This window comes from Lepisosteus platostomus, chromosome 6, assembly GCF_059453375.1.
Source record: "Lepisosteus platostomus isolate fLepPlt1 chromosome 6, fLepPlt1.hap1, whole genome shotgun sequence".
NCBI classification, from domain to species: domain Eukaryota; kingdom Metazoa; phylum Chordata; class Actinopteri; order Semionotiformes; family Lepisosteidae; genus Lepisosteus; species Lepisosteus platostomus.
This window is the reverse complement of record NC_142616.1, coordinates 16,016,037-16,031,399: the sequence shown is the minus strand read 5'-3', so window position 1 is coordinate 16,031,399 and position 15,363 is coordinate 16,016,037. Positions and strand designations below refer to the sequence as shown.

Genomic DNA, 15,363 nt, shown 5'->3' with positions numbered 1-15,363 from the left:
GCTTGTTTCCCACTCCCACCACCCTTCGTGTAAAGCAATGCTTCTTGTTCTCAATTCCATGTTGTCTCCGCTTCTGCCTTCTGATTTGTGTTGATCCTGAAGAAATTCACCATGTTGAGGTTTTTCAAAAATTTTGAATATTTGTATCTAGGGACTCAGCTCCTCCAGCCTGTCAGTGGGAGACACTCCCTTCAGACTAAAGAGACTGAGTTCCTCCAGTCTGTCAGTGGGAGACACTCCCTTCAGACTAAAGAGACTGAGTTCCTCCAGCCTGTCAGTGGGGGACACTCCCTTCAGACTAAAGAGACTGAGTTCCTCCAGCCTGTCAGTGGGGGACACTCCCTTCAGACTAAAGAGACTGAGTTCCTCCAGTCTGTCAGTGGGGGACACTCCCTTCAGACTAAAGAGACTGAGTTCCTCCAGTCTGTCAGTGGGAGACACTCCCTTCAGACTAAAGAGACTCAGTTCCTCCAGTCTGTCAGTGGGGGACACTCCCTTCAGACTAAAGAGACTCATTTCCTTCAGCCCCAGAATTCATCTGGTTGCTCTTTCTTGGACTGATTCCAGAGCAGCAATATCTTTGCTGTAACATGGTGACCAAAACTGCCCACAGTATTCTAAACGAGGCCCTGCTAGCGTGTTACACCGTTTTAACCCCTCATTTCTTGTCATAAAATCCTGTTGTTTTTCACTTTTATTCTAACATCTCTACACATCTTTCCCACAGTGTGTAGACGATGTAAATGACAACATCAGCACCTCAGTGTTTTCCACAGATCCCCCAGAATTCTGCTGGGCAGGTGTTTGTTTAACCCCCTTCGGTCAGCCGCGGGGCCGACGTCTCTGGTGCCAGAAACGCTTGCGCGCGGCCAGGCCGCTCTCGGGACGGTCGTGCGGGGCGCAGCCGTGTCCGCCCTGTGATCCGGCCCGCCTGCGCCCTGCACGAGCGGCAATGGAGCGCCATCAGTGGAATCTGATCCGGCCCGAGCAGCTCTGTGGAAGCGTGGGCTCTGCCGGCGCCCGCTGGAAGCCACAACAGGAAGTCTTCTGAAGAATCGTCTCCTCTGACGTCGCCGCGCATCGGGGTGTTTTTTTTTTTACATTCTTGTAAATCGCAAAAAACCGCCCTTCGCGACTCGCGTTCGGAGGAATTTCACGGCCCCGTTTCCCTCCGTGAGCCGTCTGAGCCCGTGACGTGTCTGTCGGCGTCACTGCTGCTGCTGCCTCCCAGGAGGCACTTTCTGGGGGGAGTCTGCATGTTGTCCACGTGGGTTGTCTCTGAGAGAGCTCCGTTTTCCACCCACAGTCCAAAAACATACTGCGCACTTAATTTGCCATAAACAGGAGAGAGTGTCCGTGAAGGACTGTCCTGTCCTGTCCACGAGGTGACACTCAAGCCGTCCTAAAAGAGTGGAGAGCATGAGAATCCTCTTGTTCTAGTCCGAAGCCCGAACCCCTCCCTCCTTCACCGATCCGGCCATGTTCTCCGGGGCCTTCCTATCCCAGCAAGCAACGGGGCGCAGAGGCAGGGCCCAAGCCAGGTTCGGGGCGAGCTGACCCGTCCTTCACTCTCGCTCCAGGGCCGGTTTGCACAGCGGCCCGTTCACTCACCCGTGTGTCTCCGGACCGTGGGAGGAAGCCCACGGGAACAGTGCTCACCACCACGCCACGGTGCCACTCCGTCCTGCACACACAGTCCCCTTCACCAGAACTGCAGCCGGCGCTGGCTCCTGCCCCAGGTGTGTGTGAGAGAGAGCGCGCGTGTGTCTGTGAGTGAGTGCCACACCAGCCCGGTGGAATTCCCCCTCTGCTTCTCAAGAACAGCCCAAAGGCTCTTGTCTGGTAAACAGCCAGTGTTTGGGGCTTCTTATCTCCCCTCTGTTTTTCTCTCAATATGCTCACAGGGCCTGTTTTTCAAATCTTGTTCCCCGGGTCTCCAGGGAAGGAGGGGAGGGAGGCTTAGCTCAGTCTTTGTGATAGAGCTAAGAGCGAGAGAGCAGAGTCAGAGAAGGAGTGAAACCATTCATGTCAGGACTACAAAAAGAAGGGAGCCACACAGCCCATCTAGCTGTTTGTGGATCTATAGCAGAGTATCATCCTCAACAACAAGGAGCTCTACGCCGAGGGTGGCGGGAGTGGGGAACAAGCTGTGCGCCCACCTCGTTGAAGCCGATGTTCTCCTCTCCGTCTTATGATCTTACACAGCACTTCTCCACAACTCCCTTTCGTCCCATAAGATGACGGCATCAGCCACATGGTTTAGGCATTTTCTAGAGGCAGATGTTTTTCTTAAAAGTCTAGCTGCCACGTTATAGAGGAGCACTCGAATGTCTTCTCATCCGTGTTTTCTAAACACGTCACCCGCTACAAGGTCACAGGGGAACTGGAGCCTATCCCAGCAAGCCGTGGGGACACGTGTATCTCGGGACAAGACACCAGTGCATCTCGGGGCAGCTCTACGCCAAGGGTGGTGGGAGTGTGGAACTGCGCCACAACGCTGCCCCCCCTTAAGCGTCATTACACGCATCCCAGCTATTTCAGTGGTATTTTGTCATTTTTGGGATATTTATGTGACGTTGGACACTGCCGAGTGACCCCGGGTAATAATGAACTATGCAAAGCACAATTGAGGCATGCCTCCCCCCGCCAGGGCTGGGCTCACAGCTGCCCGGATATCTGAGAACCCCCTTGGCCGAGGTCGGCCCTGTGCTGACGTCACGCAGCCCTAGATCCGCCGGGGGTGGCGAGGTGTTAATGACAGCTGTCATTCAACTACCGAGAGTCGGCGCGTGGAACCTCGCGGGAGTGTATGTGTGTGGTGGGGGGGAGCGTCCGTGACGTCAGCACGCACGCTTCCTGTTTGTTTCTCTGTGAGTTACTGCAAACAGATGAGAATCCGCCCGGCACTTATTTTCCTTCGGTTAGTGGATCAACTAATCGGGGCGCCTCAGCGGAGCCGCTGGTCCCGATGCCGGTATCAGTGAACCCCACTAATTTTAGAAGCTTGACTGCAGCTGGTAGCCGTTTCTTCAAAAAAAAAACCACGGACACACACGATGACACCGGTATCCTAAACTGGGACCGAAAGCGCTTACGGTTCCGCTTCGTTCTCTTGCAAGTTGTCTGAAAACAGCAGCCTTTGCTATCGCCTCGTGTGGCGTGAGGCAGGACACAGTGTAGGTTCGTGGAGAGCAGCGAAGGGAGGAAGTGGGTGCGATTACAATCGCACCGAGTCTGAAATAACACAGTTCCTGCCTTTTCTTCATTCAGCAACTTCTCGCCCGCCTCTGAGCGCGAGCCTGTGTTCGAAAGGATGTGATATTCTTCACCTAAAAACACAAATCTATTCCCAGAATTCCCATACCTGACAGGATCAGAACAGCCTCTCAATAATAATAATAATAATAATAATAGTGTTTGTCATCCAGGTGGGGCTGCACATTGGTGATGGTGGAGGCGAGTCCCCATTACCTGTAAAGCGCTTTGAGTGGAGTGTCCAGAAAAGCGCTATATAAGTGTAAGCAATTATTATTATTATTATTATTATTATCTCCTCTCGCAGGCTAAGGACAAGACGGTGAGGCTGTTTCTCAATAGTGCAGTGTTTTTTTGTGTTTGTACTGAGAAAATGGTGTGTTCATTGTGTCTTCTTTAGCCACACTCGTCGGTAATGCAACAGAAAACCTATCCGAGTATGAATCTGATAGGGAGCAGTGTCTCCTCTTACTGCCGTAAAAACACATTTTTGCTTTTCCAAGGCTGTGTGGCAAAGCGCTTCTCCTGACTGCAAACAAACTCTCGGTTCGGTCAGGACGAGCTCCGCGTGGGAACCGAATCGCGTGCCAGGAGGCGGTTTGTGTGGCTAAAATGTTTCCCTTTCAGAGGGCGTGTGAGATCACTCCGAACACAAAGGGTCCCTTTAATCCCGCAGCAGCCTGGAAATCCTGAGTTTCCAGGAAGCCCCAGGTACTGGGAAGCGCGCTTGTTAGACTGCCTCTCCGCGATGACTCATGTGGACACAGCCTTCCCGACATGCTCCGGCATTCAGCTGAGGAATGTCGGCTGTGGACACGAGCTCCCGAAATGGAAGCGTGAGTCACCGCTCCCTCGGGGGGGAGATCAATAAGAAAAGGGTTTCTTGTCGTTCCCCCCGAGGACTGTGGAAAGGGCCCGACCGTTGACATAGCAACGAGAAACGTGTGTGCCGCAACACCAAAGCAAAGACGTCTGGGGCGGAAAAGTGAGCTGGATTAATCACCACTGCAAACTCTTCTAGCGCCTGCCGGCCCGCTCCGCCGTCCTAGCGTAAAGGGAAACGATGGGATTCGTCCTGCTTTGGAAGTGACCCAAGATGACTCGGGGAAAATGCACTTGAATTAGAGAAATTATTGTCATGTAACTGTTGCCTTGTCTAGCCCTAACGAGATGTGTTCATATATACCGTTTTAAGTATATATATATATTAGTGCAACATTTTCTATTTTGTGATTATCTGTTTATTTGCGGAAAGAAAATAAAGTTCTTGAAAAATCGAAATCGGATCCGGGGGGGGGGAACGGAAGAGGAGAGACGTTCGCTTTAGAAGGAGAGATTGAAAGGGCTGTGGGCTCTTCATTAAGGCCAAGGACAGAGCACGCTGCCTGAATCAGCCCCTGTGGCCGGTCAGTCAGTGCTGGACAGCCAGGCGGACGGCAGAGAGGCACAACCACTGAGCTGGTAAACGTCACCTAGAGATTGTAAATGCTTAAGGACTTTGTCGGCCAGGCAGGAGTGATTTCACACCCCGGACGGCCCACGGAAAATAATGCAACCTGGGTGAATGTAGCAATAGGTATTGCATGCAAACTTGTAAATACTTTAATTGCTGTAATAAAATCATAACGATTACTGTAAGACTGCTGGAGGCCGTAGTACAGAACAAAGTGGCATTTCCCCCTGTAATTACATGTGAATGTGGGAGCAGTGGGTCCGCAGTCCGAGTTCGTCTTGGATGAACCTCAGAAGAGCCTCTTCTTTACCTTGGGAGCTGCAAGGAAATTCAGCTCCTCTTTTTTTTTTTTCCCTTGGCCTGAAACCAAAGAGATTCAGTTCCTTCTACGGGTCCCTTCAAAATGTCCTGTGAGCCTGAGGACCATCTCACGTTAAACGGTTTGCAGCCCAGCAAAGGTCTGTCTGTGACGCTGTGGGCAAAACACAAGACCACACCTGCGCGAGTTACTGTAGCCGGTTGTAATGTGCAACACTGTGGCAGGCACAATCACCATGTACTGTCATTCACCAGAGGACACCTGGAAGCCACAGGGAAGTGCATTTCACACTGAGAACAGGAGGCACTGCTTTGCCCACAGGCCGGTGGGAGTGTGGAACAAACCGTCCGGCCATGCCCTTAAGGCCGGTACCCTGACTTCTCTCAAGAAACAGAGCTGGATGCGATCCTGCGGTCAGAACAGGAAGCCCGACTTTACACAAAGGGTGGTGGGAGTGTGGAACAAGCCGCCCAGCCCTGTTGTTGGAGCCGATGCCCTAAGGAACGGTGGAAACCAAGGTTCGAGCGCAGAGCATCGTTCCCTGGCCCCAGCCCCAGTGCGCCGGTGAGGGAGGTTTCCTGGCACAGCTGGGGCGCCAGGGGTGTCGAGAGCTTAGTGACAGAGCTGCTCGAAGTCTGGAAAGGAAGTGACAGCGCAAGTCGGAGGGTGGAGTGATTAGAGATGTGGTTTAGCGGAAGATAACTAGAGTGCATTTCTCGAAGGGCAGAGAGCAAAACCAACATAGCGGTGAACCACGTGCTCGCTGACGAGACGGGGGGCCAGTGGTCTGAGAGCCGTTTATTTCCTTCTAGGGAACCAACAGCCTTCGAGGTCAAAGAGGTCAACGAACCTAAAGATTTGAACTCGCACTGGAACAGCTCCAGCTCATGAATCAATAAGAGGGGGGGGGCAGTTTTTAGCTGGTCTCAGGAGCCCAGCAGGACTGGGCTGTGTCAGTACTGTCAGACCTCTAAGGGAAGCCAAGCTGCTGCTGTAAGTGTAAGGGGTGCTGGTGGACCAGTAGGGGGTGCTCTTCCCTCTGGACCACAATTTCCATCAGATCTCAGGAGCGCAGCGGGCCGCTTTGGTCAGTACTGGGATGGGAGACCCGTAAAGATAACCAGGCTGCTACTGTGAGTGTAACTGGTGGACCAGTAGGTGGCGCGGTTCTCTCTAGAACAGTTATCCTACGAGGAATTGGGGAGTGATTTTGTTTTTTCCTGAAGGGATGGTTTCTAGATCCTGATCTGACACGCCGAGCACGCAGTCCTCGAAAGGTTCCTTTAGACTGTGTTCCTTTAAATCCCGTCCTTCGACCTTATTCGTTAAGTGACGTGAATGGGGGAGACTCGAAACAAAACGTCTTTCAGAAAAATGCGTAATCTGCAAAAGGAACAAGCAATAGGTTTATTCCATGCTGAAAAGAGAAGAGAGGAAACGCAACGTTTCAGCTGTGAAGCCTTCTTGGGGTGTCAAAAGTACAGGACCGGGGTCTGAGCCAAGTGATAAATAAGACAAACGCCAGGCAGGAGGAAGCACCGGCCGAATTTTAGACGCACCCAGATCAAATTTCACGCTTCTTTCTCGTTGCCTGGTTTGATGTTTCTCTCACATCCTCTGCGAAACCACTACCTGCCCTCTGCCCCCTTTGTCGACAGCAAGAAAGGAATTATTCGACACTTTTGACTTTCTGCTGACTCCAGAGGTGTCTCCCGCCGACACAGGCCGCGCGGTTTCGCGATGACTCTTCCCCAGGAAGTGAGTGGCCGCGATCGCTGTCGACGCGCGGGGGATATTTACAGCACCTCAGCCCAGAGCCGGCGCTCGTTTTCAGCCCTGACTCTCCCTCCCCCGCCCCCAGACAGAATCTGCTTGCCTTATGTGTCTGGGGCTGGAGCCACTCATTGTGCTCCGGGCCCTGTTGGCTTGAAGTCAAAGACCGTTTCTGAAGGGTGTGTGTGTGTGTCCCACAATGCACTCTTCCTTTCCGTGTGAGCGTGATGGGCTTGTAAAAAAACAACACGCGCGCGCTTCCTAGTTCAAATACGGGCCAGGGAAAGAACGCGTCACGCTCCCCGGTCAGCTGGAATAAGGAAGAACACTGGATTTTTCCAGCTTCCTCCTGGCGAACAGGGAAACCCTCTCGGTGGTTGGCGGAATGTCACGATGAAGTCGCTGAACGTCAGACCGGGCTGTGGGGGAGGGGTAGTGTTGAATTACGGCAGGAATAAAAATACCGCGGCCCTGCCGTCTAACTCGGGGGAGCTGTGATTCTGGGGGGGCAGGGAGCTCAGTGCGAGGACTGAACCCCTCTTCTCTCTCTCCCACAGAGCAGTGCAACAACACCGAGGTCTGGAACGCTGACTTGGAAGAATGCATCTCCTGCAGCATCTGCCAGAAGTACCCCAAAACTCTCTCCTGCGACGCCTGTGAGTACCAGGGGAGCCCCTCTTCTGGAGAGCCCCCATTTCTTTGACCCTGAAACTTAGTGCTTAGTGCAAGCTTGAATCGACTTAAATGATAAGTGAAGAAGGGACTACAATAGCTCAACTCGTCTGGGGGCGCAAATCTAACACCTTCGGATGTCAAGGACCAATCTCCCCTCGCTCAGCAAATGACTTGCTTAACTCCTTATGGCCTGAGGTTTGTTTAGTAAAAACAGGAAGCGCACCTGAGAGCTAATGATAGCTTGATTGCTAGCTTATACCTCCATCCATTCAGCCAGTTCAGGGTCGCAGGGGAGCTGGAGCCTATCCCAGCAAGCAGTGCGCACGGGGGCAAGATGAAGCCAGGCCGCCACAGGACAGACAGAGCCAACCCTGCATAGACACCAACACTCACACTGGGGCTGATTTTCCCAGAAACCCATTGACCTACCAGCATGTCTTTGGACTGTGGGAGTTAACCCCCATGAGCACAGGGAAAACATGCAAACTCTGCACAGATAGCACCCCTTGAATTGAAACCAGGGCTCCCCTGGGCTGTGCCATTGTGGTGCAAGGGGTTGTCATTCCCTATGTCTATTAACACAAATGAGCGGCCTCTAGTGGCCGGTCTGCTGTAACTGCAGCTGAAAGTGCTGCTGCTTGTCCACAGAATCTGAGTTGCTCAGGTGGGTGCGTTGACTCCTCTCTGCAGGCGTGAAAGAGGCGGAGCACAGCACGAACATCTGGATGGTGGTGGCGCTGGTCAGCTTCTCCCTCGTCACCATTCTCTTGGCCATGGGGATCGGGGTGCTGGTACATCACTGCAAGTCCCGCAGCGACAAGCCCCTGCGCGGTAAGACACCCTCCCGGAAGGGGGAGCAGAACAAGAGACGGGAAGACACCCACCACTCTTTGTGTACAGGAAGCATTTCCCATTCTCCGTCCAGAGCAAATTTCCCCTTAGTTTTCCAGTGTGAACTCCTATTCTTGTAAAGAACAACGTTCAATCTTCTCTGTAAGACAACAGAGCACGTGTGGAAATTGAACCAGTTTTGCAGCAGTATTTAATTTAAATAATTGTGCGAGTGGGGAATGAGCTACCCAGTCATGCTGTCAAAGCCAACATTACATTGCCCCCCTGGGGATGAATAAAGTATTTTAATTGAATTGGTACGCTGACTTCTCTCAAGAAACAACTGGATGAGATCCTTCAGTCAAGACGGGAGGCTGTACTTTACACAAAGGGGGGTGGGAGTGTGGAACAAGCTGCCCAGCCATGTTGTTGAAGCCGATACCTTGGCGTCTGGCAAAAGGCAGCTGGGTGTGGGATGAATTGGCTACTATCTGCCCAACAGGCCAGTCTCGTGTGAAATGGAGCCACAGAACAGTGCCGTCCTGCCTTTCCCTCCAGCACTCACGCCTGCTTTCCTCTTGCTTTGCGCAGAGCCCATTGAGGAGACGACGGGGCCGCTGTACGCCATCGTCTAGAAGGGGAGGCAGGTGAGATGCCGCTCGGGGGGCGGGGGCGTGGCGCTCGGAATCGTCCCGAGCGCTTCAAAGCAAGTGCTGGCAAGCATTGCCGGGCAGGGAGCCGACACGCCCTGTTCGAGGAAGAGCCCTGCACCTCCGCGGGGCTTGGCGATCCCTCTGGTGTCCCAGCTGCCGTTTGGCACGGATCCGGGACCGGTGCCGGGAGGGTGGCGTTTCCGATCAGGAGGAGTGTCTGGGAAAGGAACGGCGGATTCCTGTTACACTCCATTACCGGCAGCAGCATGTCACTTCAGAGAACGCAAACAGTAACGAGATCGTTTAGAGCTGAAATTACAGGAGCGTCTGTCACACCTCGCCAGGAGGTCAATTAGTGTCTAAACCCACTGAGCCGCAGTGGAGGTAAAGATAAAGCCGAACACCTGTATTGCACACCGCGATGGGAACACCGCCGCGGGGGTCCCCAGCGCTCCTGCTGGCTCTCGTTGCAGCCGAGCTCTTGACTCACACAGATCCTTCACTGAAGTCTGCTGGCTCTGGGATCAGAGACTTGGGAGTTACTCCTGGAGAGCCCCGGTCTTACACTGTAGGTCCCCCTCAATCAGAGGGGCTCCAGCCCCAGTCCAGTGAGTCTTATAAGTCCCCCTCAATCAGTGGGTCTGCAGCCCCAGTCCAGTGAGTCTTATAGGTCCCCCTCAATCAGAGGGGCTCCAGCCCCAGTCCAGTGAGTCTTATACAGTAGGTCCCCCTCAATAAGAGGGGCTCCAGCTGTAGGCTGTTAGGAAGACATGTTTAAGCAATCAACCAGTCAGTTAAGCAAGCAGTGTTTCCATGATGGGAACACTTCTCCTGGAGGGTTGAATGACCTTCCAGGTTTGTTCCAAATCATCTCTAAAGGACTTCACTGTCCACATCACCTGCTTAAATAATCACAGGGAAATCACTCCAGGCCTTCGGAGATTCAAGACTTCCAGGCTGCCGGACTGGGGCTCTCCGAGACCAGGGTTCGAGAGGCCTGGTCTACGCGTTACCCAGTGGGAATGTGGCTGAAAAGCTCCGAGAATATTGACCCTCTTGTTTAACAGTGCCGAGTGCTGTTCTTTCTGAAATACTGGGCCTGGAAGGAGCGGGCCTCTCTGTGGGCTAATTTGGCCTTTGATGACATCGTTCTGCTGAGCGCGAGAGCTTGGCTCTCGACTCCGGTGGCGACGTCACTGGTCCGGCACGGCTCCGGCTCCGTCATTCCTGGCTCCGCGCCCCCCGTTGTCCCTTTCATTCCGGCGCGGTCGTGCGCAGCTGTGTGGTATTTCAGGTTGACCTCTGCTCTGCCCTGTAGCGTAACTGGTTACTGGCAGCTGCTGGGGATTCAGGAGAGCCTCCAGGAGAGCCGTGCCCTGCTGACAGAGGGGCCTGGGCCTCAGCAGTTCTGCTTGAATAATTCCACCCCCTGCCCCTAAGCCTCCTCCTGCAGCACTGCCTGTTTCCACGAGGGGCAGCAGACAGGCGCACTGGGAACAGGGGCAGTGCCTTCCTACCCCTCACAGTGGGCATCCCTCAGTGCATGATGGGACTTCCTGCCACCGTGTTGCTGCCCTCGGATTAAGGCTTCACCCGCGGTCTGATGTGACACAGGTGCGGGCTGGGTCAGAGCCCGGCAGCGGTTTCCTCTCGTTTGTGACCGGTCCTGTGTTCCGACAGAACCGCCCCCGGAGGCACCTGCAAGTGAGTCTTCTCCTGTCGCCCCTCTGCTCCCTCTAGGACCTGAGATACTGGATTCGGCAGCTCCGCGACATGAACGTGCTAGCTTTGGGATCTCGGGAAGACCGTGCCGGATGGGAGCCGGGATGCGGCGGCGCCTCGACAGCTGGGCTCGGACCTGGACGCCCCTGGCTCGGCTCTCTCTCGCTCCATCCTCCCTCTGCGTTTGGACGAAAGAAAGCGCCGGCTGTCTTCCCCCTCCCCTGAGACACAGACACTTGGGGCCAATCACCTGGAGCTTTTCCCACGAGGAGATCCCATCCACGGCATTTCCTCTGAGGAACAGCTTCTGTGCTGGGATTGTAGATATGATCGGGAATTCTTTTTTTTTCTTTTATGTTGGGTGATGGGTTGTTGGGTTTTTTTTTGCGTATTAATCTATTTATTTATTTTCACATGAAGCAAAGCTGTTTGTTTTTGTTCTCACGCCGACAGCAATATGGGAAATATTTTTTTATGGGGGTGGGGTGGGGCGGTCAAGGTTTCATTTGGAATTCCGTGTTCTGCTTTCTCATTCGTATCCCTGTGCCGTAAGTAAAATCATTCGGAGTCTCCGGCCTCCCTGACGCTCCAGCCGGACTAGCGCCATGGCTACAGAGCGAGGGACCGGAAGTGCATGGCATGATGGGAAGGGCTAGGAAAAAGGGAGTCATGTTAGAGACTCGTAAACTTCGGATTTTTTCACCGGGAGCTCAGGCAAAGGCTAGTTATGACCCAAACTAGTACTCAGTGTGTCTCATTTTACACGCAGTAGCCCTTTTTGCATCTTATTTGCGCACGGCTTGCCGTCACGAATTCCGTTCTGCACTATTAAAATGGCGGCCGCGAGTTGTCTAGTTTGTGCGTCCCGCTATGCGCAGCTGTGCACGAGGCTACGATTGCCAGCCTACGTTTAAACTCAGGGTTCGGCTTGTGTAGGGTGAAGGATTGGCAGGGCCAGTTTTAACCGCGCGTAGACTCCTTTTCATCATTCGCCTTTTTTTATTTTTCAAACGCAATTCAGGCCAGACCCCCCCACCCCCGCGATCGTGCGACAGTGCCTGTTTTGCACAAGCACCGGGGCGGGATGGCGCTCCGAGGTTTCGGAGAAATCGAGGGAGTCTGCCCGCTCTGAGCAGAGCCCGAGCCGCATTTGCCCCAGAAATAGAAGCCTCTGAAAGTGGCCCCGGTGTTTCGCTCTGACTCAGAGCTCTCGCTTGTGCTGAATCAGGAAGCCCGCTCTCGGGGCTGTTCTCCAGCTGGGATGAACAGGCGGACGTCACTGGCGCTGCCTGGGCGTCGCGGCTTCCCTGCCCACGCGCTGCACGGCTGACTGAGCTTCAGAAGGAGTCACCTTCAAAGGTTTTTTCAAATGACCCCACAGGCTGAGCCGGGCGGCGGCGGCACCACCGGCAAAAATTATATATATATCAACAGAATAGGTCCATCTTAAGTGGTCGTGAGGAGAAGTTTCTTTTGAAAGAATTGGTCATCATCCATCCAATTTCTAACCACTTTATCCAGTACAGAGTCCCAGCACGCACCGGGCACAAGGCAGATGACACCAGTCCATCACAGGACACACACAGACACACACCCTGGACTGGACACCAGTCCATCACAGGACACACACAGACTCACACACCCTGGACAAGACACCAGTCCATCACAGGACACACACAGACACACACACCCTGGACAGGACACCAGTCCATCACAGGACACACACAGACACACACACCCTGGACAGGACACCAGTCCATCACAGGACACACACAGACTCACACACCCTGGACAGGACACCAGTCCATCACAGGACACACACAGACACACACACCCTGGACAGGACACCAGTCCATCACAGGACACACACAGACACACACCCTGGACTGGATACCAGTCCATCACAGGACACACACAGACACACACACCCTGGACAGGACACCAGTCCATCACAGGACACACACAGACTCACACACCCTGGACAGGACACCAGTCCATCACAGGACACACACAGACTCACACACCCTGGACAGGACACCAGTCCATCACAGGACACACAGTGTCACACACACACACACACACACACACACACACACCAGGGCCAGTTTTCCCAGAAGCCCATTAACCTGTCTTTGGACTATGGGAAGAAACCCACATGGGCCTAGAGGGAACATACAAACTCCACACAGACAGCACCCCAGGTCTGGGAATTGAACTCGGGGCCCCAGCACTGTGCCACCACGCTGGTCTCTAAGTCGCTCTGCTTGGCGAGTGTGTGCTGCTTGTGCGCACAGTCGTTCACACCCGTGTCTCCTAGCCCGCCGTGGAGCGGGTGCTGCGATCGCCGGCGGCTCCGGCCCCAGGAGCGCGTTTGCCAATGAGTTCCAGAGCAGTCAGCCGCGCGGCGTAGGGGCCGGGGCTTCGTCTTCCTGTCTCCTGGCCCGCCCGCCGTCCCGCTGCTGGGACAGTCTCTGCCCAGCCCCGTCAGGGCAGGGTGCTCTGCAGTACGGTGTCTCATTATTATTAGCACTTTACTGAGCACACCCACTTCGCGTTCAGGGATCCGCTGGGCATTCGAAACCAGAAGCAGATGTGGGAACAACCAGCTACACTCAGACGTGTGAATTGTGAATTTCACCAGAGAACTGCAGAGACTCTCGGTGCCCCAGCTGTAGGAGAAGACCTCGCAGTGGGGTCCTGTCTTCTCACATTTCAGGTGACCCCGATTTTGTATTTAGGTGTTCCGCATGTAGACAGAGGTGGTGTCAAAAGGTAGCCTAGGGCTGTCCAGTCCTGGTCCTGAAGGGGTCAGTGTTTCTGCAGCAGGGCTGTCCAGTCCTGGTCCTGGAGGGGTCAGTCAGTGTGTCTGCAGCAGGGCTGTCCAGTCCTGGTCCTGGAGGGGTCAGTCAGTGTGTCTGCAGCAGGGCTGTCCAGTCCTGGTTCTGGAGGGATCAGTCAGTGTGTCTGCAGCAGGGCTGTCCAGTCCTGGTCCTGGAGGGCTGGCTGTTCAGTGTGGCTACAGGATGTCTTAGTCTCTTTAAAGCTGTAGCACCTGAAGAGCCAGGAGGAGCTGGTGAACTGATCCAATTAAGCCATTAATGAGCTGATTCAGGTCATTAAGAGCCCAGCTGCACTGTGAGCCTACAGCCCCCCTGGCACCACGGCACCATGACCGGGGCCCCTGGCTGAGCAGTACAGCTCAGGAGGAGACAGGTCCCCTGGGGGACAGAGCAGGTGTGTCTTGGTTACTGTGTGTCCATGAGTCACTGCCATGGACTCTGCAATGGGGCTGTGTCCCTTGTGTATTTAAAAGAAGTGTCTTATTTCTTCCTTCTAAGCACAATGTAATGAGCAATAACTTCTGCATGCAATAAGAAAGACATTGAAGCAGGGGCCATGGAGCACACCCGCACAGCTGAAACCTGCCTGTCCCCGCTGTGAAAGGGATACCCGCCACTGAGGCGGCAGACAGGACGTGGGGCTCGTGAGACCCGACACAGCCCCCCGGCGTGTCTTTGTGAGACACAACACCAGGCACCAAAAGGAGCAGGCTCAAACCCACTAGCGCTTTGCCCATGAAGGGCTGAATGCAGAATGGATTCAGAACGACAGCTGATCGGGGGGGGGAATGGGGGTCGTCGTATATTTATCCAGGACAGAGAGGGGGGCTCTGCCGGTCTCCAGCCCACAGCGTTTATCAGTTGCAGCTGCTCCAGAGAGTGCTGGTGGAGATGAGGAGAAGACTCTCAAACACGTCTCTGCAGAGGAGAGTGGGGTTCAGACCTCTGACCTCTGACCTCCTCTCTCATAACAGACACACCTGTCTTCAGGGGGACACCCCCGGCTCCTATGTGTCCCATACACCCAGAAAATCACAATGCAGTTCTCTTGACAACTGTTGTATGAAATACTAAGAAACATTGTAAATAAACGTTATAGAATGTTTGTATTTTTAAATGCCTTATATATCCGCAAAGTTCGTTTTTCATACCGCCTGAGTTTTAAAAGCATTAATTTATTACACTTGCTAAAAAAGGAAACAGAGTTTATTAATTATTACGATGTGCAGGTTGTCATAAATTAATTTGAATAAACTGAGCACTTTGTGGTTTTCACATCTCGTCTCCGGTGTCATGACTCCAGTCTGAGAGGCCCGTGTCTGAGTGTGGGGGTGTGGAGGTGTGGGGGTGGGGTTTCTCCCCGTCTCTCCCAGACCGAGCCACGTGTCGGAGCGCTGTCGGAACTCCCGCAGCTTCCGGACCGGAATGAGTTCAGCATCCGTCTACAAAATACCTCACTTGCGCAGAAACAACTGCGAGGGCAGCTGGCTCAGGTGTTCAAAATCCTCAAGGACATCAGCCCGGTGAACCCGGAGGGGGCCTTCAGAACAAACAAAGAAACACAAACCAGGGAACACTGGTGGAAACTGTTGAAGTGCATTTGAAACCGAGAACAGGAGGGATGTCTTTACACCAAGGGTGGTGGGAGCGGGGAACAAGCTGCCCAAGTCTCTGTTGTTGAAGCCAATACCCTGACTTCTCTCAAGAAACAGCTGGATAAGGTCCTCCAGTCAGGAGAGGAGGCTCTACTTTACACAAAGGGTGGTGGGAGTGGGGGACACGCTGCACGGCCTTGTAAGAGCCATTGGAGGAAACAGCTGGATGAGATCCGGGGATCAGTTG

General features: G+C 53.8%; 1 protein-coding gene across 1 annotated transcript; it reads left to right on the top strand.

Moving 5' to 3' along the window:
* Positions 1–3,988: 3,988 nt before the first annotated feature.
* On the top strand, positions 3,989–14,796 carry LOC148660577 (uncharacterized). The gene is made up of 5 exons (XM_088638105.1): positions 3,989–4,091; positions 7,358–7,456; positions 8,166–8,306; positions 8,898–8,953; positions 10,700–14,796. Exons 1-4 carry the CDS (start codon positions 4,004–4,006, stop codon positions 8,939–8,941), a joined length of 372 nt encoding a protein of 123 aa, XP_088494231.1. The 5' UTR covers positions 3,989–4,003; the 3' UTR covers positions 8,942–8,953; positions 10,700–14,796.
* The last annotated feature ends 567 nt before the right edge of the window (positions 14,797–15,363 follow it).

Excerpts from the sequence above, each read along its gene's own strand:
- LOC148660577 (XM_088638105.1), top strand. The coding sequence starts at position 4,004 with ATGACTCATGTGGACACAGCCTTCCCGACATGCTCCGGCATTCAGCTG. Across the intron at positions 4,092-7,357 it reads CGAGCTCCCGAAATGGAAGC|AGCAGTGCAACAACACCGAG; the intron begins GTGAGTCACCGC and ends TCTCTCCCACAG. Across the intron at positions 8,307-8,897 it reads CAGCGACAAGCCCCTGCGCG|AGCCCATTGAGGAGACGACG; the intron begins GTAAGACACCCT and ends TGCTTTGCGCAG.